The 21,510-nt window shown below is 34.2% G+C and overlaps 1 protein-coding gene across 1 annotated transcript in view; it reads left to right on the top strand.

The window, feature by feature from the left end:
- Nucleotides 1–651: 651 nt before the first annotated feature.
- Nucleotides 652–21,510, top strand: part of LOC127550726 (liver carboxylesterase 1-like) — a 56,630-nt gene continuing 35,771 nt past the window's right edge. The window contains exons 1-8 of the mRNA XM_051979870.1: nt 652–768; nt 4,291–4,498; nt 5,779–5,923; nt 7,021–7,154; nt 14,542–14,695; nt 17,458–17,562; nt 17,874–17,978; nt 19,544–19,582. Coding sequence (XP_051835830.1) covers nt 702–768; nt 4,291–4,498; nt 5,779–5,923; nt 7,021–7,154; nt 14,542–14,695; nt 17,458–17,562; nt 17,874–17,978; nt 19,544–19,582 — 957 coding nt within the window. The 5' untranslated portion in view covers nt 652–701. The remainder of the gene's footprint in view (nt 769–4,290; nt 4,499–5,778; nt 5,924–7,020; nt 7,155–14,541; nt 14,696–17,457; nt 17,563–17,873; nt 17,979–19,543; nt 19,583–21,510) is intronic.

Below are 21,510 nucleotides of genomic sequence, written 5' to 3'. Positions count from 1 at the left end.
ATTTCTAGTTAACTTGCCCAAATTCCTCTTGTCACCAGATTTTTTCAGATAATTGCTGTGAGCAAGTCAATTATAAATAATATAGGAAATAGTAGTCCACTAATGAGAATCATAGAAGGAAATGTTCCTGCATGAGTGCTGTGCACATTTGATCTCAGTGCTGGGCTTTGCCAATCAGCTTAGAGATTGCAGCTCCCAACACTAAAGAAAAAAACAAAAATGACAAGAAGCTGAGAGTCCTTTGAGGTCACCCTGAAAGTCAGTGGATAGGTCTGGTGTTCAATTTAGAAGATTTTTCCCAAGTCCTTAGTTTGACCACTGTACCCTACTGATTCTCACCATACCAAACTGTAGACTGACTTTATGTGCATTGTAGAAACAAAATTCAAGCTTCTTGTAGGGTTAAAGTACACTTCATGTAACATTGGTCTTATTTAGTGAGTAATTATTCAGTTTGTTGTACAAACATAGAAGATTACAATCCCTTAGATAAAAAGTATGAGTGAATTGTGGGTGGAGAATTTAGACACCAACCTTAACTCTCACAGGGTTATTGGGAAAGGTGAATACCTTTTTTCTTTTTGCTTGACTTGATTTTCCTTGATTCAGTCCAGCCCTCTGACCTCACTCAATCAGTTTACATCTGTGCAGCACAGAAGCAACCTCAGTCCTTTAGGACAGCAGAGGTCCCTATACCAGACATGAGGCAAAGAATTGCTTTCAACAAGATAAGGCTGATTTTCCTGGCTATCTGCTCCTTTACTCTGGGTAAAGTTTTATTTATTTATTTATTGGTTGTTTGTTTGTTTTGTTTATTTTATTTCTCCTTCCAAAAAGAAAAGAAAAATAGCTGCTAAGAACTCTTAGTAGTATCTCAGCTAAAAGTCTGGTCAGTTTTTTAAAAAAACAATTTTTTATTGTGGATTTTATTATTAATAATCACAAGTATTTCAATATACAAAAAACTGAGAAAAAACTGATAACTTTAATTGCATAAAGACTAGTATTTCTGATAGAGTTCCAAATCTTGAAATGACTTTCCTGTGGTTTTTATCAGAAGAAATTGCTGATTATATGAATTCAGCAGCAGGAAAAGGGAGCTGACACTGTGGGCTACCTCTTGAACTCCAAGAAGTCTCATTTAGAGCAGGCACAAGGATTTCTGGCTTTGATCTAGTCAAAAAAAGAATCATTTAAGACAACAAATTTAAAAAAATAATAAAAATATACTCTGCTTAAAGACAATGGTCTGAAATTATGAAATGGAAACACTCCAGGAATTTTCTAGCTCTTTCAAGACAAAAGAAAAAAAATCCCTTCAGACAATTGAAATTTTGGAATGTCAGGATTGGAAAGAATCTCAGAAATTATCATTTCAACACTCATATTTTATAGTGGGAATTTTACTCTCTCAAGAGAGAGTAAAGAGAGGGGCAAAACATTAGCAGAAATTGGAGTAGAAGAAAAGTGGCTTGTCTTATTGGTTTTTAGCATTAATCATATTGATTCTCTGCAGAACCCATTTTAAAACTGTCTTTTTTCATAATGTGCTACAATGTTTAATTGTAGTAAAGGAGTGGGAACCTGAAGGACATGAGATTCTGCTGAATGAGGTCAATGAATCTAAAGAAGGGAGGGAATCAATATGAACTGGTAGAAAGGATGAGGGCAAGTAGAACTATATTGGCAGAGATTTCATCTGAAAACCTGTGAATTCTCTCTGATGGCCAAAATCATTGGCCAAATAAATTTAAGACTTGTGTGGTTTTGTTGTTTCTAGATTTCTTAAAAAGTCATTAGCTTCCATTTGCTAAATTCAAATTGTTAAGGAATAATTTTCTTTAGTGAGTATTTCTTTTTCCATTTGGCCAATTTTATTTTTTAAAGAGTTTTTTTTTTCTTTTTCTATGAATTTTATACCTTTTTTTTATTTGTCCAGTCCTTCTTTTTGATGCATTCTTCTCCTCATTAGCTTTTTGTATTTCTTTTACCATTTGACCTCGTCTGCTTTTTAAGGTGTTATTTTCTTTAATAACTTTTTTTATATGTCTCCTTCACCAAACTGCTGACTCTTTTTTTTCATGATTTTTTTTTGTATTATTCTCATTTCTCTTCCCAATTTTTCCATCATTTTTCTTACTTAATTTTCAAAATCCTTTTTGAGCTCTTTCTTCCGTGACCTGAGACCAATTCATATTTTTCCTAGAGACTTTGGATGTAGGAACTTTGATGTTTTTTTTTTGTGAATGTGTGCTTTGATCTTCCTTGATGTTATTTTTTTTTTTTTTGTGAATGTGTGCTTTGATCTTCCTTGTCACCATAATAACTTTTCATGGTCAAAATCTTTTCCTATTATTTACTCATTTTCCCAGCCTATTATTTGATTTTTAATTCTTTGTTAATAGAACTCTGTTTTCAGGCTGAAGGGTATAACTCCAAAGTTCAGGGGTTTTGTGTGACTATTTTCAATATTTTCAAGGACCTGTAAGTTTTCAGTTCTTTCAAGGGGTATGATCTGAGGAGAGATGTTTATTATATTCCTGTTCTTTGCTCTGTTCTGTGAGTGATCACAATCACCCTTTTCTGGTGCTGGAATGGCAATGAGGGTTCCTGCTCCACTGTACCCACAAGCTTTAGTGCTTTTTCTCACCCCAGGACAGACACCCAGGACTGACACCAGGACTGTCAATTGGACAAAGCAACAGAATCTTATCTCAGTGCCACCAGCAACCCCTATAATCTCTTCCTTTTCAGTTGTTTGACCCCTTTACTATCTATGAGATAAGGACTCCAGAAGTAGTTACTCTGATTACAGATTCAGTGGCTCCCAAGACCTCCTCATGGTTTAGTGGAACCTGGTCTATGTTGGTACAGCTTCTGTTGGACTGTGCTCCACTTTCACCCTGGTATAACAGATATTTCTTCCCAAACTTCAAAGTTATCTTTGGCTGGAAAATTATTTCATCCTATCCTTTTCTGGGTTCTGGCACTCCAGGAATTATTTTATGGCATTATTTAAAGGTGTACAAAATGGTGTTGCAGAGGGCACAGGTGACTTGCTATCTTTTCTGCACCATCTTGGCTCTGCTTTCATCAACTCTTTTAAAAAATAAAAAAGTTATAATTATCCATCTTTGGGATAATCCTCATAATATTCAATATAAATGAATAATACTAAAATAGCTACTTTTCTTAGTGGTCTTTCTGACTGAATTCCATTGGAAAAAAAGATGAGAATGAGATAAACAATACATTCTATTGGGTAATTTAGTATTATAAGTGCTGATTATCTTATATGAGAAGTAGTTTCAGAACTTCTTACCCCCTTCTATGGCCACCCCCTTGGCTGCCTATGGATTTTGCTTTTCTCCTCTTAACATTTCTTAATAACCTAAAATCTAATGGGACATGGGAGATTGGTCATTTGTGAAAAATTAAAATTCACATTTTAGAGAAATTGGGAAAACTGATTAAAAGCAGTCATGATAATCTCTAGCAGAACATGGCCTTTCATAATTCCAATTTAGCTTATTTTAACAAAAATGTGCTGGGTTAAATGAAGTTATTAATGAAGTGTCAAATGACTGCACAACTGGTTCATATGTCTTGACTCTTTATCTCAAAATAGCCTAATCTCCCCAACTGGGCTTCATAATTCAGCATTTCTAAACTTTAGAGAAATTCATCTCTAAATCCCATTTTTCTAGTGTATATCAACACCACGTACAATGCACTGTCTATAGTAAGTTCTCTGTAAAAGTTTGTTTATTAAATGGGCAAATGAACATCTTTCACAGAAGATATATAGAAATATGTGTATTGATATCAAATTATTTATTTTTGTGAGGACCTGTGGAATGATGTAAAATATTCAGAATTTGTCTTTATAAGATATTGATTGGCTGTGCAACCTTAGGCAGATTATTTGACTCCTATGAGCCCAAGTTTCTTCATCTGTAAAACTGGTGTAATACTTTTGCTCACCTTTCAGGATTGTAAACAACATTTTGTTAACAAGTAAATCTTATAGAAATATTATTTGTTATTATTATAATATTTGCTGAATGTACATTTTCTTTTTTTGAAATACAAAACAATCTAGCATGGTTTTATTATTACCCTTAGTTTATAGGTAAGTAACCTGATTCCCAGAGTATTGAAGTCACTTTCTTAGAATGGTGGAGCTGAGCAGAGATGCTGAGAGCATCCATCTTCTAGTGCATTGATGATTGGAGTCATTTCTGTTGCCTTCCCAGTGAAACTATCCTCCTCTCTCTCATTATAACATAGGGCAGCAGCAGCCTTCAGTGCCAGTAGTGGATACTGAATATGGGAAAATCCAAGGCATACAAATGCGACTACAAGGATTTGACATACCTGTCCATGTTTTTCTGGGAGTTCCCTTTGCCAAACCTCCTCTCGGACCCTTGAGATTCACTCCACCTCAGCCTCCTGAGCCCTGGGAGTATGTGAAGAACACCACTACCTACCCACCTTTGTAAGCTATCACTCTTCAGCTCCTTGGGAAGGGAAGGGTTAAGATGGAAGAGAACATGAAGAAAACTGTTCTTGTTCTTGGATTAATTTCTAGTCAAACTATTTTAGAATCTTTCACTTTGTCCCCCAAACTCAGGAAAGGATTCCTATTTCTTTTTGTTTTTGACCCCCTGGCTTAAACCCCTTACGAAGTTGGAGGACCTGGAGAGGGTGGAGAACCACTCAGTTCACAGTGTGCTGCTTCTGAACTATGAAATAATTCACATACTAGGGAAATTTCAGTCTAAATTAATAAATAATGGAACTTCTGTGGTTGCCAAACCTGAATAGAGGCTGCTTGCACTACTTTATTTGCTTACTTATATCACCTAGCAGGATGGCAAGTGCCCTCTGCCTTCATTGCTCTGGCATACTAGGAGCATAGCTATTCATAAAGCATGCATTCTATTGCCTTTATATAGTGGATATAAAACAAGTGGTTTGAAGGAAAAAACCTTGGAATCATATAGGATTCTAGCTCCAACTCTGCTACTTTAGAGCCATGCAATTCTGGACCTGTGACTCTCTCTGCTTTCTCATTTCTCCAGTGGGGATGAGATGACTACTCTACTTACCTCCACAATCTTGGTGTGTAAACGAGAAGCATTATTAGTGTAACATCACTTATAGTCATAACAAATGTTTGAGACATTGGAAATGTACATTTTAGCAGAATGGAAAAGGTACAATCTGAAGGAGCAGCTCTAGGGATTTTGCATTTGACCAAACTTACAGGTACTCCAATGTTACATAAAGCAGATTGAATTTCATAGACTTTCTCCCTTTATGTATATCTTCCTTTTTCTGCTTTGTGTTCCCTAAACCAGTAAATATTTTATTCATAGCAAGACAGAACCTCAAAAGACTCTAAATGCTATATTTGGCAGAAGAAAAAACTGAGGGCCTGGGTAGGTAAGTCCAAAGTCAAACAGAAAGTCATTGGGTCTTACAGGAACTGAAAGAAAACGAAAGAAATTGACCAAACTAGTCATTAGTGATGAGCTGGTGACTAGGGTCAGAGGATCTGAGTTGTCCCTTTGTTTCTAAAAGTTATTTCCTCTGTGACCGTTGACAGAATATTTTTCCTTCCTGAGCATTATTTTCCTCATGAAAGTTTTTTATTCAGTGATTTCTATGGACTCTATCAGGTTTAAAACTATTGAGTGATACTATGATCCCAAAATATGCTTTTCTGAGGTGCTGCTATAAAAAAAAATGATTTTCATCTGTTTCATTGGCCAGGTGCTCCCAGAATATAACTGTGTCACAGACACTCTCTGAGCTTTTCTCCTTACGGAATGAAAGCTTTCCAATAAGATCTTCTGAAGATTGTTTGTACCTAAATATTTATACGCCATCTGACTTGATGACGAAGACCAATTTACCGGTAAGAAGCCTAGGACTATAGTTGACTATCACTTTGGAACTGGTAGGTGAATTTTGATTCTTTCTTCCATCCACAGTACAAGACATTAGGGAAGCAACTCTTGACCTAGAGAGTCTAGCAATAGGTTCATATCTTCCCCTTTTGCTAGTGATCAGTCTATGACTTTAGAAACAATTAGTTTTGTGTAATGTGCTTGTTAGCACAATATTTGGTACATAGGAAACTCTTAAGTAAGGATATTTCTTCCTCCATTTATTTGTCCAATTCTGTTCTCTACAAACAAGCAGGACAATCCCACAGATATTTGAAGACAGTGCTCATGCTTCCCTGAATCTGCTTTAGCTAAATTAAACATCTCATAAGTTCAACCAATCCTCATGTGGAGAATATCAAGTCTTCTAATCACTTTTGTCCTTTCATTTAATCAACTTACATTATATCTGAGTTGGAAGGACATTACCTAAGCCAACCCATAGTTATATAGGACTCCATTATATAATTATATATGTATCCCAAATAGTCATCTATCTTCTATTTGAAGATTTGGAGTTAGAGGGAACTCATTACTAATCATGGACATTTTACAGAAGGAAACTTCTATTTGTTAGAAAACTTTTTCTTCCATAGATCTAGAATATATTCCTCTATAAACCTCTGTCACTGTTTCTATTGTAGCCTTTTATACTGAAGACAACAAGCCTGACTCCTGTTCTCCATGACAATTTTGCAAATATATAAATTCAGCTGTTATGTTCCACCCTATCCTCCTCAAAACTCCTTTGTTTCTTCAACTGACTTAAATGTGGGGAAGTAAATTATTTACCAATTTTTCTCATCTCTAACATTTCCTTCTCTAAACTATCCACATAAATTGAAAGAGCATTATGATCTGTTGTATTTCTTTTTGACATTTTAAATAAACATGGTACAGTAAGTCCTATCAAGATATTAGCAATGCAGTTTGGAGAGAAATGAAAATCTCATCACTTTTCTAAAGACACTGATCTGATGACCTAGACCATTTAGAAATTCATTTTCAGAGGTTTTCTCAATTCTGGATTCTTTTGACCAAAACAATTTTTCCCTTCATTTCTCAGGTTATGGTGTGGATCCATGGAGGGGGACTGATGATGGGTGAGGCTTCAACTTATGATGGACTGGCTCTCTCAGCCCTTGAAAATGTGGTAGTAGTGACCATTCAGTACCGCCTGGGAATTTTTGGGTTTTTTAGGTAAGATCTGGAGGACTGATAACTCAACTGACACAAAATTAGACATATGAATCTTTTCTTGCTACTAAAGCCATTAGAATAACTCATCTCTGAAATTCTCTAATTTTTATAGCAATTGCTTTTAACAGGCTCTCAAAGCATGGAATGATCTCATCCTAGCAGGGAGTATTTATTTCTATTTCCTGATTTGCTTTCCTAGAATCAGGTATATGTGGGGGCTTATCTGGCAACTTCTGTAATGGAATTTCCTTGAGGTCAGGGATTATGGCTAGTCCAGTGGCTAATGCACTGAGTTTATAAATAAGTCTTATCAATATCTCTAGTACACTACAGTTGACCATATGTATCCAGGGGTATAAATGGATATTTAACCAATTCAATAAGCATGAGTTGAAAATCTTTTTATATATTCATTTATTTTGTCTGTGACTATTGAGGACTTTATATATGCAAACTATGCAATTCAGTTAAACAAACATTTATTTTAATACCTAACATGTACATGGTACTGGATGGGAGAGGAAGACAAAGGTAGACATGGCAGTCATCTTGTTTTCAAGCAGTTTACAATGTAATGGGAGGGAGAGCCTAAGTAAACACATAGATATGATACACGGGCATTTAGATAGCTCAATGGAAGTATTCCATCTCTGGAAATTGTGGCTCTTTTTGAAATATGGCTCCTAATGTGTGTCATATATCCAATACTTGAATTCTTCCAACCAAATTTACTCCAAATTCAATGTAGGAACAGATAATTTAATAGAAATCATAATGGATTTTGATTCAGAAGGCATGATTTTAAACTCCTGAATTCAAATATATTGCTAATACTTTGCACAATGTTCTTCTTGTTCAGTTTGGCTCACTTTACATTAGTTCATATAAATCTTTCTAGCTTTTCTGAAACCTTTGTCATTCCTTATAGCACAATAGCATTCCATCACAATCATATGCCACAATTTATCCACTCACTCCCAAATGATGGACATCCCCTAAGTATTTATTTACATATGGGCTCTTTCTTTTTCTTTGATTTAGGATATAGATCTAGTAGTAATGTTGCTACACATGCAAAGTTTTATAGCCCTTTTTACAATAGTTCCAAATTACCCTCTAGAATGGTTGGATAAATTCACCATTTCATCAACAGTGTGTTAGTGTCTCAATTTTTACACAATATACTCCAACATTTGTCATTTCTATTTTCTGTCATATTAGTCAATCTGATGGGCATGAAGTGGTACTTCAGAGTTCTTTTAATTAGCATTTTTCTAATCAATAGTGATTAAACTTTTTTATATGATTATAGATAGCTTTGATTTCTTCTTCTTAAAACTGCTTTTATATCTTTTGACCATTTCTCAATTTGAGAATGATCTTATTCTTATTGATTTCATTCAATTCTCTACATATTTAGTAAATGAGGCTTTTATCAGAGAAACTTGCTTTAACCCCTTCCTCCCATCAGTTTCCTACTTTTTTTCTAAGTTTGACTATATTGGATTTATTTGTACAAACCCTTATTAATTTAATTGTGGTGATTTTCTTCTTTTAACTCTAGGTGAGAGCAGGTTTCTCAGGGAGGTTTTCTGGAGGCAGCCTTAGTTTTGATTAAGAGTAATAATCACCCAAAATGCATCCAGCTGGTAAAAATGCAAACGTTTATTTTCTCCTTCCAAAATAGCCCCGTTAGTTGAGGCCTATCTCTCTGCTTGGTTCCAAGAGCTCCCTCCAAATGTCTCCAAATCCAAAGGTTTGTCCTTCAGTCCTCCAGCCAGCCAAGTGGAAAATGGAATGGATCTCTCTTGCCTCAGAGAGAGGGCTTCTGGCTCTCAATCTCCAATATAGCGCGGTTAGCTTTTTTTAGAGGCCTCTCTCTCTCCTTGGTTCTAAGAGCTCTTGCAGCTTTGTCCTTTGCTTCTGCCTCTGCTTTCTTCAGCCTCCAGAGCCAGCACCAAGTTGAATCTGTCTTGCCTCTGAGAGAGGGCTTCTGGCTCTCAATCTCCCAGAGTGTTCCTCTCTGACCCCAGTCAATGTTCTGAAGTAAGACTCCTCACTCAGAGAGGGCTTCTGGCTGAATTCACTTGACGCTCCCCTCTCAATCTAAATTCAGCTCCACTCTTCATGTAATTCAGCTGAATTCTGTCTGTTTCTTATATATGAGAGAGAGGAATTGAGGGATACGAGAGAGAGGGATTATGGGTTTCTTCCCAGAGTGCACTCTGGCCCTAAGAGCTTTAAGGGAGATGTGAATTCACAAAGTTATCCAGTTAATTTTGTAAATATCCCATACTTGCAAATTCCAATGAGTAAAGGTCTAAACACAAACATTGTATCAATTAGTTCTACTTAGTACCTTGTTTCTTCTGGCCCATAATATCTCCTTGTAAGATCAGATCAATCATACTAAATTAGATAATTATTGTCTCTATCAACTCTAATGACTTAACAGTTTGTAAAGATTCCAACATTTAATATAATCAAAATTATACATTTTACTTCTGATTTTTATCAAATTTTTCCTTTATACATGAATCTAATGGTTAGATATTCCATGCTTCTTTATTTGCTTATGATCTTTCTCTTTATATCCAGATATTTTAAATAGACTTTCTCTTTCTAGCTCTTCCTTCAGGACTTTGCTGGTAATATATGTAAATGTGAGTGATTTAAGTAGCTTCATTTTTATTCTGCAACTTTGCTTAAATTGTTAATTATTGCAACTAATTTTTAGCTGATTATTAGGAATTCTCAAAGTATACCATCATATCATTTGCAAAGTATGATAGTTTTGTTTCCTTGATGCCTATTCTAATATTTTGAATTTGTTTTTCTTCTCTAATTGCTATAACTAACATTCCTAAAATTATCAGCATAATTGATTATATTAATAACCAAACAAACAGAAATCTTATGATTATATCAATAGATATAGAAAAAGCATTTGACAAAATCCAACATCTATTCCTGTTAAAACCCCAAAGAACATAGAAATAATGGAGTTTGCCTTACAATGATCAGTAGCATCTACCTAAAACCATGAGCAAGTATATGTAATAGGGATAAAATAGAAGCATTCCCAATAACATCAAGAGTGAAACAAGCTTGTCTACTATAAGCATTGCTATTCAATAGTGTATTAGAAATGTGAACTTCATCAATAAGAGAAGAAAAAGAAATTAAAGGAATTAGAGTAGCTAATGAGAAAACAAAATCATTACTCTTTGCAGATGATATGATAGTATACTTAGAGAATCAACTAAACTATATCTCATAGAATCAACTAAAATTACTAGAAATAATTAACAACTTTTACAAAGTTGCAGGATACAAAATAAATCCATATAAGTCATCAGCATTTTTATATGTTACCAACAAAATCTAGAAGCAAGAGATAGAAAGAGAAATTCCATTTAAAATAAATGTTGATAACACAAAATATTTGGAAGTTTATCTGCCAAGACAAAGGCAAGCTATGAACATAATTACAAAACACCTTGCATACAAATAAAGTTAGATATAAGCAATGGGAAGAATATCAAATGCTCATGGGTAGGCTGAGCTAATATAAAAAATGATAATTCTATCTAAATTAATCTAATTATTCAATGCCATATCAATCAAATTGTCAAGAAATTACTTTATGGAACTAGAAAAAATAATGACTAAATTCACCTGGAAGAACAAATGTCAAGAATTTCAAGGGAACTAATGGGGAAAAAAGCAAATAAAGATGGTCTACCTGTACCAGGCCTAAAACTATATTATAAAGCAGTGATCATCAAAACCACTTGGTATTGGCTAAAAAATAAGAATAATTGATCAGTGGAACAGGTTAAGCTTACAAGACACAATAGTTAATGACTAGAGTAATCTAGTGTTTGATAAATGGAAAGATTACAGCTTCTGGGATAAGTACTCACTATTTGACAAAAATCGCTAGGAAATTGAAAATAGTATGGCAGAAACTAAACATTGACCAACATAATACCATATACCAAAATAGGGTTGAAATGAGTTCATGATTTAGATATAAAGAGTGATGCTATAAGCAAATTAGGAGAACAAGATATAGTCTGCCTCTCAGATCCATGGAGAAGGAAGGAATTTATGGCCAAGAAGAACTAGAGAACATTATGAAATGTAAAATCCATAATTTTGATTATATTAAATTAAAAAGATTATGTACAAACAAAACAAATGCCGCCAAGAGTAGTAGAAGGGAAACAGAAAACTGGGGGGAAAATTTTCATCCAAGGACTCTGATAAGGGCCTTATTTTTAAAACATATAGAGAATTGACTCAAATTTGTAAGAATACAAGCCATTCTTCAGTTGATAAATGGTTAAAGGATATGAACAGACAATTTTCAGATGAAAAAATTAAAGCCATTTCTAATCATATGAAAATCATATGAGAATCACCATTGATTAGAGAAATTCAAATTAAAATAACTCTGAGGTACTATCTCATACCTCTAAAATTGGCTAAAATGACAGGAAAAGATAATGACAAATATTGGAAGGGATGTGGGAAAATTGGGACATGAATACATTTGTCAGTGGGATTGTGAACTGATTTAACCATTTTGGAGAACAATTATGTTCAAAGGACTATCAAATTGTGCATAATCTTTGATCCAGCAGTGTGTCTGCTGAGTCTATATCCCAAAAAGGGGAAAGAACCTACACATGCAAAAATGTTTGTAGGAGCTCTATTTGTAATGGCAAGGACTTGTAAATCAGCAAACCTGATTGGATTGCTTATCAGTTGAAGAATAGCGAGTAAGTTATGGTATAACAATGTAATGGAATATTATTATCCTATAGCAAACAATCACCAGGATGACTTCAGAAATGTCTGGAAAGACTTGCAGGAATTGATGCTAAGTGAAGTGAGTAGAACTAAGAAAACATTGTACACAGCAACAAGATTATGTCATGATCAACTGTGATGGACATAGCTATTTTCAATTATGAGGTGATCTAGGGCAATTCTGATAGTCTTGCAATGAAGAGAGACATCTGCTTCCAGAAAGAGAACTGTGGGGACTGAATGTGGATCATAAGATAGTATTTTCACCTTTTTTATTGATGTTGCTTGCGTTTTTCCTTATTTTTCCCTCTTTTGATCTGATTTTTCTTGTGAAGCACGATAAATAGGTACAGAAGAAATGCACATGTTTAACATATTGGATTACTTGCTCTCTAGGTGAGGGAAGTGGGGAAAGGGAGGAAAAATATTGGGAACACAAGGTTTTGCAATTTTAAAAACTATCTTTGCATTTAATCTTGAAAATAAAAAAAAACTTATTAAATAAAACATTTTTTAAAATTAAAAAAAATCTTACATTCCTAGCATAATATTAAATAATGGGAATCCCTGATTTTATTGGGAAGGCTTCTAGATTTTCCCCATGTATGTTTGCTGATTGGTTTAGATAGATATTATTTATAATTTTAAAGAAAGCTCTAATTCTTTCTATGCTTTCCACTGTTTTTTTGTTTTCTTAATAGGAATGAGTATTGCATTTTGTCAAAAGTTTTTCTACATCTATTGAGATAATTATATGATTTTTGTTCTTTTGGTTATTGATATGGTCAAATATGCTGATGCCTTTTCTAGTATTGTACCAGACCTGCATTCCTGGTGATAGTGTCTGATCTTTGAGACATATTGCTTTAATCTGCTTGCTAGTATTTTATTTAAATTTTTTCCTTTAAATATTCATTGGGGAAATTGATCTACAGTTTTCTTTCTCTGTTTTTGCTCTTCCTGTTTCAAGTGTCAGAAACATATTTATGTCATAGAGAAGTTTGGTTGGACTCTGCTTATTTTTCCAAATAGTTTATATAGTATCGGAAGTAATTATTCTTTAAATGTTTGTTAGAATTTAATTGTGAATACATCTGGAAGGTTTTTCTTGGGCGACTCATGGCTTGCTCAATTTCTTTTCTTGAGAAAGTGTTATTTAAATATTTCCTCTTCTATTAATCTGAGCAACTTGTATATTTATAATTTTTCATCTATTTTTCTTAGATTGCTAGATTTATTGGCATTAATTGGAAAAAATAACTTTTAATAGTTGCTTTAATTTCTTCTTCATTGGTGGTATGTTTTTTTTTCTTTCCATTTTTGATATTAGTGCTCATCTTCTTTAAATATATAGTTACTGAGTTGAGCTTCCACACTTAACTAGGCAACCAATCCAAACTTAAAAATCATGACCTGGCTAAGATTATTTCTATGATTATGCACCAGGGAATCAATTACCCCTCCCCACTCCTTTATTTTTATCTGAAGTAGTTTTGCACCTTAATATTTTAGATACTATGCCAAAAAGTTACTAAATTATATGTAATATGTTTCCATTACAACCCTTAATCGGATCCTCTGTACTCCCAAAATCTTTTCATTGACTCTGCTCAACAAAATTCCATAGGTGTGGTGTGGAGGGTTGGTAGGTGAAAGTTACATACTCTAAAGAGCTTAATTGATTAGACTAATAGAGGAGATACACATAGGAAATAAAGGGAAAACAAAAGTCTATGTAACCCATTTGGAACACATTCTTTCCATTTCTTTTTTAAAAAGTTAATCTTACTTTGCTCACCTTTGCTCAGTCTAAAATACATTATCTCCCTATTGATACCATATATTAAGTATCAATAAGTATTGGCAATAAAAAACTAACAATGAAAAATGATATCAACAGCAATGATAAGAACAATTTTTGTTGATATAAAAATGTATCAACAACAACAAATAATGATAATTGACAAGTCGATGCTATAAAACAGTAATTCTTGGTTGTTGGAATTCAGAGGAAGGAAAAATGATTATGGATTTTGGTGTCCATGCTTCTTGGAAAAGATAATGAATTAGGTCTTTTCAGATAGGCAGAGAAGATGGCAAAGAAGACTTGATTCCTACTCTCACAATGCTAAATCTAATGGAGGAAAGAGGACCTACACAAAAATAACAATGTGGGAGAATGAATTGGATTTTCCAGAAATATGGAGGCTCACTATTTTTTTTTTTTAACAATTATTCCTAATAGTAACAGCCAGCATTTTCAAGGCTATAGCTGTATTATCGGGCCTTTCAACTACTATTGTATGTGAACTATTATTTATTTCAATTTTACAAATTAGTAAAATGAAGTTCAGAAAGATTAAGTGTTTTTAATCTATGGTCATATGATTTGGAATATCTCGAATCATATTTGAACCCACTTTCTCCTAACTACCACTATCCCAGTTGCATTATATTATACTGCCTTCAATTTCCTGACCTCAACTCACCATTGTCCAGGAATTATATTGTTTTCTAATAGTTCTTCTCTTTTTAATACATCTACCTCTTCTTTTCTCCTTCCTTATAGCACTGGAGATGAACATGCTCGGGGAAACTGGGGTTTTTTAGACCAAGTGGCTGCACTGCACTGGGTCCAGAAGAACATTGGTAATTTTGGAGGAGACCCAAGCTTGGTGACCATCTTTGGAGAGTCAGCAGGAGGTTTTAGTGTTTCAGCACTGGTGAGTTTTCAGTATGCCAGGTCTTGGTTGAGGAGATTACTGGTAGTGAATCTTAGCAAAGAGTGGGAACCCTAGAAATGAACAAAATTGGCCATTCCTCAAAACTCTAACTATAGATAGCTAATACTAAATAATTATGGTGATATTGAATGTACTTATTTTTCAAAAATAGCATGACTCACATCTTTAAAGGGCTTTAAAATCACTTTCCTCACAGCTTCACTTTTAATTAGATAACACGAGCATTATTATTCTACTTTTAGAGTTGTGAAACCAACACTCTTAGAAATAAAGTGGTTGTACTTTCATTATCATGAAGTATACTAACTAGGGAAACCAGGAGGTGGAAATGAGGAAGAGCATTCCAAGCACAGGGGACAGTTAGTAAAAATATCTGAAATTGAATGATGGAGTGTCTTGTTCAAGGAGAAAGGAGTTTAGTGTCACTGACTCACAGTGTATATAGGGAATAGGGGTATAAGGTGTAAGAAGATAGAAAAGAGGGTGGAGATAGAAAGGGAAGGTTTTATTAAACAGACATAGTATATTTTGTGTTGGAAGTGATAGTGTTTATTGAGTTAGAAGGAAGGAATTTAATTGAAAATGGATTGGAATAGGTGAGACTTATGGCAGGAAAATCAACTAACAGTCTATTGAAAATAGGAAAGAAAATGAGGGCTTGTGCCAGAATACTGTCAGAGAAGGGAAAGGGAAATATGAGAGACACAGCTATGTTGATGGTGGGCTTATCTTTTTTGGCTGAAATTTTGACTCATTCAATGAATTAGCCAGAACTTGCTTGACTTATGACTCATCTTTTATCCCAACACCGTATAATTACAGCTGTAACTTATTTGACACCATCTGGGTACACAACCAGAGACTGGTCTGGACCTTTATGCAGCCACAATTCTCAGGACTTCTTGATTTCCAGGCTTTCATAGAGTAGCCAAAAATGGATCCAATTCATTGGATTTTTATTCCAATATTAGTATTTCATTACTTAAAAGTTTGCCTACTTTAAATAGAAATTTCTCTTGGAGAAGTGGTATATTATGTATAGAAAAATTGCACATGTTTAATATATATTGGATTACTTGCTGTCTAGGGAAGGAGGTGTGGGAAAGAGAGGGAAAAAATTGGAATACATGGTTTTGTAAGGGTGAATGTTGAAAACTGTGCATGTGTTTTGAAAATAAAAAGTTTTAAAATAAAAAAAGAGAAGTGGCATATTAAAACCTGATTGACCATTGCCATGGTGTAAATTCGTGACTAGATGTTTGAATCTTGCTTGATCTTTTGGCATATTTGCAATCAGCTTGTGGAAATAGTGGTATTTGTGCTAAGACACAGGAAAAATTGACCCATTTCCTCACACTTGTAACAATCAACGGTTTTTGCCCTTACATGGAAGTCATTTATTCTTATCCATAACAACTACACCAAGGTAAGTAATCAGCACTGACTGCATTGAAGGCATCAGGTTTTTATCTAATTTCTTGATTTTGCCCTCTTGATTAGGGCAAGGTCTAAACCAAGATTCCTTGAATAATACCTTCATGAGTATAGGTTTATCATGAGCTTTCTTAAGCATAAGCTTTTGATGAAAGAGGAAATTCAGAGAAAACTGGATTTGGGGAAAAAGGATGGAAATCAATATTTGAAGAGAAAGGGAATAGACAAAGAAGTTAATGGGTAGTGGGGGGGAAAATCCATTTTCACAATTTTCCCAGGATTTCTTTAAATCAGTGTAGTATATATTTCTAAATAAAACCAATAATTCTTATATTAATAACTTCATTTCTTTGAGAATCTTATTAATAAGCTAAATTCCAGGATTATACACAAACAACACTGGAGATATTTCACCAAGAAGAAAATGAATCCTAAATGTATTTATTATAGTCTCACTTCAGGGAGCTGGTCATTGTATGGTTTTTCCTGAGCACAAGTAGGCTTTCCCTGACCCCTTTAATTGGTTCTTTTAAACCATTTTAGCATCTGGATTAAATATCACTAAATATGTCTTCAAAGCAATGTTTTAAAAGAATTTTGAGGGAAGTAGAAACCCTAGGGATAAAACTCTGTGTGAAGGGACAGATTCTGGCACACTCATGTCTGCATTCCATAAGCAGTTATTAAATTTGACCTACATATAAGGCACTAGGTTTAGTATGAGGATACAGAGACAAAAAGAAGTAGTTCCAAATTTCAAGAAGTTTTCATTCTACTGGAGGGAAACAAAATGTACACAGATAAATCAGAGACTACAATTGAGAAAGCCTCTATTGAGAGGAGTAGCGAATCATGGCAGAGCTAGCATGGGGTATTCTAGCTAAAGAGAGGAAATGTGTCCTCTGGTGGTTCTTGTTTTAACTTGTGATTTCATTAGTATAGAGATCTCCTGATGAGAAAAATGCAGATCAGCAATAATTTCCTGTAAATAATGATAAGTTGACATTTGTCAAGGGTTACACAGTCAGTGGGTACCAAGGAAAAAGAAGAATCCTGGTTTTCTGATTCCAAGGCTGTATTATAGCAAAACCTCTGTCTTTATTTTCTCTGAGTATTTAATTACTTTGCTAATTATTAAATTCTAAGTTTAGTTGTTATTGTTGTTACTCTTTAATTCTAATGTAGGAAGGCAGGATTTGTCAGTAAACTTTAAATTTCATGCCTTGGGACAAAGAGCTGGTTGTCCTATCCTAATTACAATTCTTTTTTTGAATCATAAGTTTATTTTCCTTCTATTTTTCTCTCAGATGCTGTCTCCTTTGACCAAGAATCTCTTCCATCGGGCCATTTCCCAGAGTGGGGTTCTCTTTATGGAATCTCTGTTCAGTTACAACATCAAACCAGCTTCTGAGGTAGGTTCTTTTTATTATGACAGTCCCAAAACTTAACTTAATGTATAAAAATAGGGGAGTTAAAGAAACACTATACAACTACTATTCTCACCACCTTAATTGAGGCCCTGAGTGGGGAAATGACTTATTCCCATATGGTAGGAATTAAGGGGGCAAAGCCCGGATTTGAATCTATGTCTTCTGACTCCAGATCCAGCACATTCTCCATATACCACATTGTTCCACACTCAGGCATATCATGGTTTTGAGAGATCTATGCTATTCTCATAGACTGATATCAAATAATGTTCCTTGATAATATTTTGTTGCAGAAAATAGCCACTTTTGCTGGATGTAAAACAACAACATCATCTATCTTGGTTCACTGTATGCGGCAGAAAACAGAGGAGGAAATCCTAAACATAACTCAGAAAATGGTAGGTGATCTTATACCTCCCATCTCCTGTCTTTGAACAATTTTCATTGTATTTGATTACTTCAACATTTCAAATTCCCCAAGGAGACATGAATGCTCTCCCATGGCTGAGATGCTCCAATCTCCAGAATTAAAAGTTGTTGTATTTTACTGGCAGGGAAGTGGGGGTGTTTTCATTAGAGACGATGGTTGGCAAATGTTGACATTTAGTGGAAGCAGAGAAAAATACTTCAGATCTCAATATCATGGGGGTACAGGGAAGAAATGCTATGGTTAGGAGTGGGGTGGTGCTCCTCTCAAGGAAAGGGCTTACTTCCTATGATGCAATTAGCAAACCATCTGATAGCTTCCTATTTTCTCCTTTTATTTTTGTTAATGTGTGCTAGGCTTGGCTGTTTCTCTATTGGAGGATTCCAAGTATTGTCTATATTACCTAGATTATGATATTATTTTTAAAAAAAACCTTGATTTCCTTATCCTACAGCTCCAATTATAATAAAAATCACCTTTATTTGAAAATCATCTAGTAATAATATGGTTTCTGGGGTTTATTTCTGATGTCTACCTGCCTCACCTCAAGGATCGCAAGAGTTTTTGAGGCCCTTTCTATCCACTAATACCATAAAATCAAGTATTTATGAAATTTTGTCCTTATAATGAAGACTAAGGTAAAAGAGGAGGCAGAGCAGTTGCTTGTGGGCCCTGGAGCTTCAGAGAACCTGAATTGTTGCTTTCTTTGAAAAAAGGAATGTTTACTACATGAATCATCCTCTAAGGGACTTTTCTGGCTCTAAATCAGGACTCAGATTTAGAAGAACAAAATGCACCCATGGGATATTTATTTAGATCCACCAAAACCTCAAACAAATTGTGGATGTTGTCCAGACAAGTAGAAACCTAAGTAGTTTGTTGGGATTGGAAAGACTTGCATAATTTCTAAAATTCTCTTCTTGTGGAACCAGTTTGTCAGGGACTGATGAAGAATTTAGGAAAATTTAGAGATTATAGTGACATAGAGGAAAGATTAGGCCTCTCTAATGTATTAAAAACTCGATGATTACTCTTCCTATATGAGTTTCAGGAACACTGGCAGAATTTCCACCAAATACAATTTTTATTACAGGCATATATGAATAGATATTGTCTTTTCTTCCAAGTTTTTCTTGGAATGGAAGCAGAATGTTCTGGGGAGCAGGGATGGGCTATGAAAGATTAGACATGAAGAAAAAAATTTGAAAAAAAGAGCCACCAATTTTATTTCTAAGACAGTTTACCTCACATATTACCAAAGAACTGGTTAAGATTAGGTAAGAAAAAAAAGCACTTGAGGTGGTGACTCTAAGCTTGATTTCCTAGACACCTTGCTACTTTTTTTGTGGCTCATACAGCTCAGCTTTGGCTGATTATATTGGGGCCCAGAGACCCTGAATACTTTTTCCCCTGAGGATCGTCTTGAGAATTCTATGAGAATGAATATGATTGTTAAGGGAGGTAGCAAAATCAATGCTTTCTGGGAAATCTTTTCTCCCATCCTTTTTTTGTTTGTTTGTTTGTTTGCTTTTACAGGATTTCTTTCACTTGGATTTCCTAGGAGACCCCACAGAGGTAAGACATTCTCATTGTTTTAATTGCATATTTTAAATATTGACTACTTTAGATGCTACTTAAATATGATGGGTAGCTAGATGGTACAATAGATAGCGTGCCAGAGCAGGATTCAGAAAAAATTCATCTTTCTATATATTTAAAAGAATTGTACATATTTAGCCAACACCAGACTACTTGTCTTAGGAAAGAGGGAGATAATGGAGGCAGGGAGAAAAATTTGGAACACCAAAGTCTTACAAAAAGGAATGTTGAAAACTATCTTTACATATATTTGGAAAATAAAAACTTTTGAAAAAAATTTTTTAAAGAAAGTTTCATCTTCCTGAGTTTAAATCTGACCTTAAATACTGTGTGATCCTAGGAAACTCATTTAAACTTGCTTACTTCAGTTTATTATCTGTACAATGAGCTAGAGAAGAAAATGGCAAGTCTGCTCCAGTAATTTTGCTAAGAAAAACCCAAATAAGATCAAGAATTCTTCACAGAAGTTGGCCATGATTGAACAACAAAACCACACCTCTATGGCTCATTGCTTAGGTAAAGGTAGCTAGATAGGCTAATGGCTAGAGCACTGGGTCTAAAGTCAGGAAGACCTAAATTCAGATCCAACTTCAGACACTAACTGTGTGATTCTGGGCAAGTCACTTAACCCTATTTGCCTCACTTTTCTCATCTGTAGAATGAGCTAGAAAAGAAAATGGCAAATTACTTCACTGATTTTGCCAAGAAAGCCCCAAATGCTGTCACATAGTGTCAGAGATGTAACTGAAAAATGACTGAACAGAAAAACATTAATGGAATGATCTCAATACCATATTCTTTAGTAGTAGTCAGACTTAGGACAATTAGCTACTGCTGCACATTCTTCTCATTTTTAAAAAAATCGTATTTAATATTTTATTTTTTCCCAATTACATGTAAAGACAATAGTACTGTTTTGAGTTCCAAATTCTTTCCATCATTCTCCATGCATTGAGAAAACAAACAGTTTGACATAGATGTAATCATGTGTAATCATGCAAACCACATTTCTATGGTAGTCATTCTGTGAAAGAAAATACAAATAAAAAATCCAAGAAAAATAAAGTAAAAAAATATATTTCTTTGATTTGCATTCATTCTCTAAATATATTATATAGTCTTACAAAATTGTTTTGGAATATTGTATTGCTGAAAATACCTAAGTTATTCATAGTAGATTGTCATTCAATATTGCATTTATTATGTACAATGTTCTCCTATTGCTGTTTATTTCACTTTGCATCAGTTCACATAAGTCTTTCCATGTTTTTTTTTTTTCCTGAGATTACCTTGCTCATCATTTCTTAAAGCACAATAGGATCCCCTCACAATCATAAAATAACTTTTTTAGCCATTCTCCAATTGATGTACATTTTAATTTCCAATTCTTTTCCACTACTAAAAGAACTACTATAAATATTTCTGTGTATATAGGTCTTTTCCCTTTTTAAAATCTCTTTGGGATACAAACTTATTTCTTGGTCTAAAAGGTATTCATAGTTTTATAGTCCTTTTGCCAAAGTTCCAAATTACTCTCTGGAATGGATGAATCAGTATATAGTTCCACCAGTAGTATATTAGTATCCCTTCCCAATTCCCTTATTCAAATCCCTTCTAACATTTGTCATTTTTTTTCCTATCTTATTAACTAATATGCCGTGTGAGCTAGTATCTCATAATTGTTTTAATTTGCATTTCTCTCATCAGTAGGGATTTAGAATATTTTTATATGAGTATAAAAATAGCTTTGATTATTTTGAAAATTGCCTGTTTATATATTTTGACTTTTTTATCAATTGAGGAATGGCTCTTATTTCTATTGATTTGACTCAGTTTTCTTTGGACGTCTCAGAGAAACTCACTATAAAATTTCCCCCCCAATAATGATCATCAACTATGTATTT

The sequence above is a fragment of the Antechinus flavipes genome, chromosome 2, assembly GCF_016432865.1.
Source record: "Antechinus flavipes isolate AdamAnt ecotype Samford, QLD, Australia chromosome 2, AdamAnt_v2, whole genome shotgun sequence".
NCBI lineage: Eukaryota > Metazoa > Chordata > Mammalia > Dasyuromorphia > Dasyuridae > Antechinus > Antechinus flavipes.
This window is presented reverse-complemented; position numbering and strand designations above follow the sequence as displayed.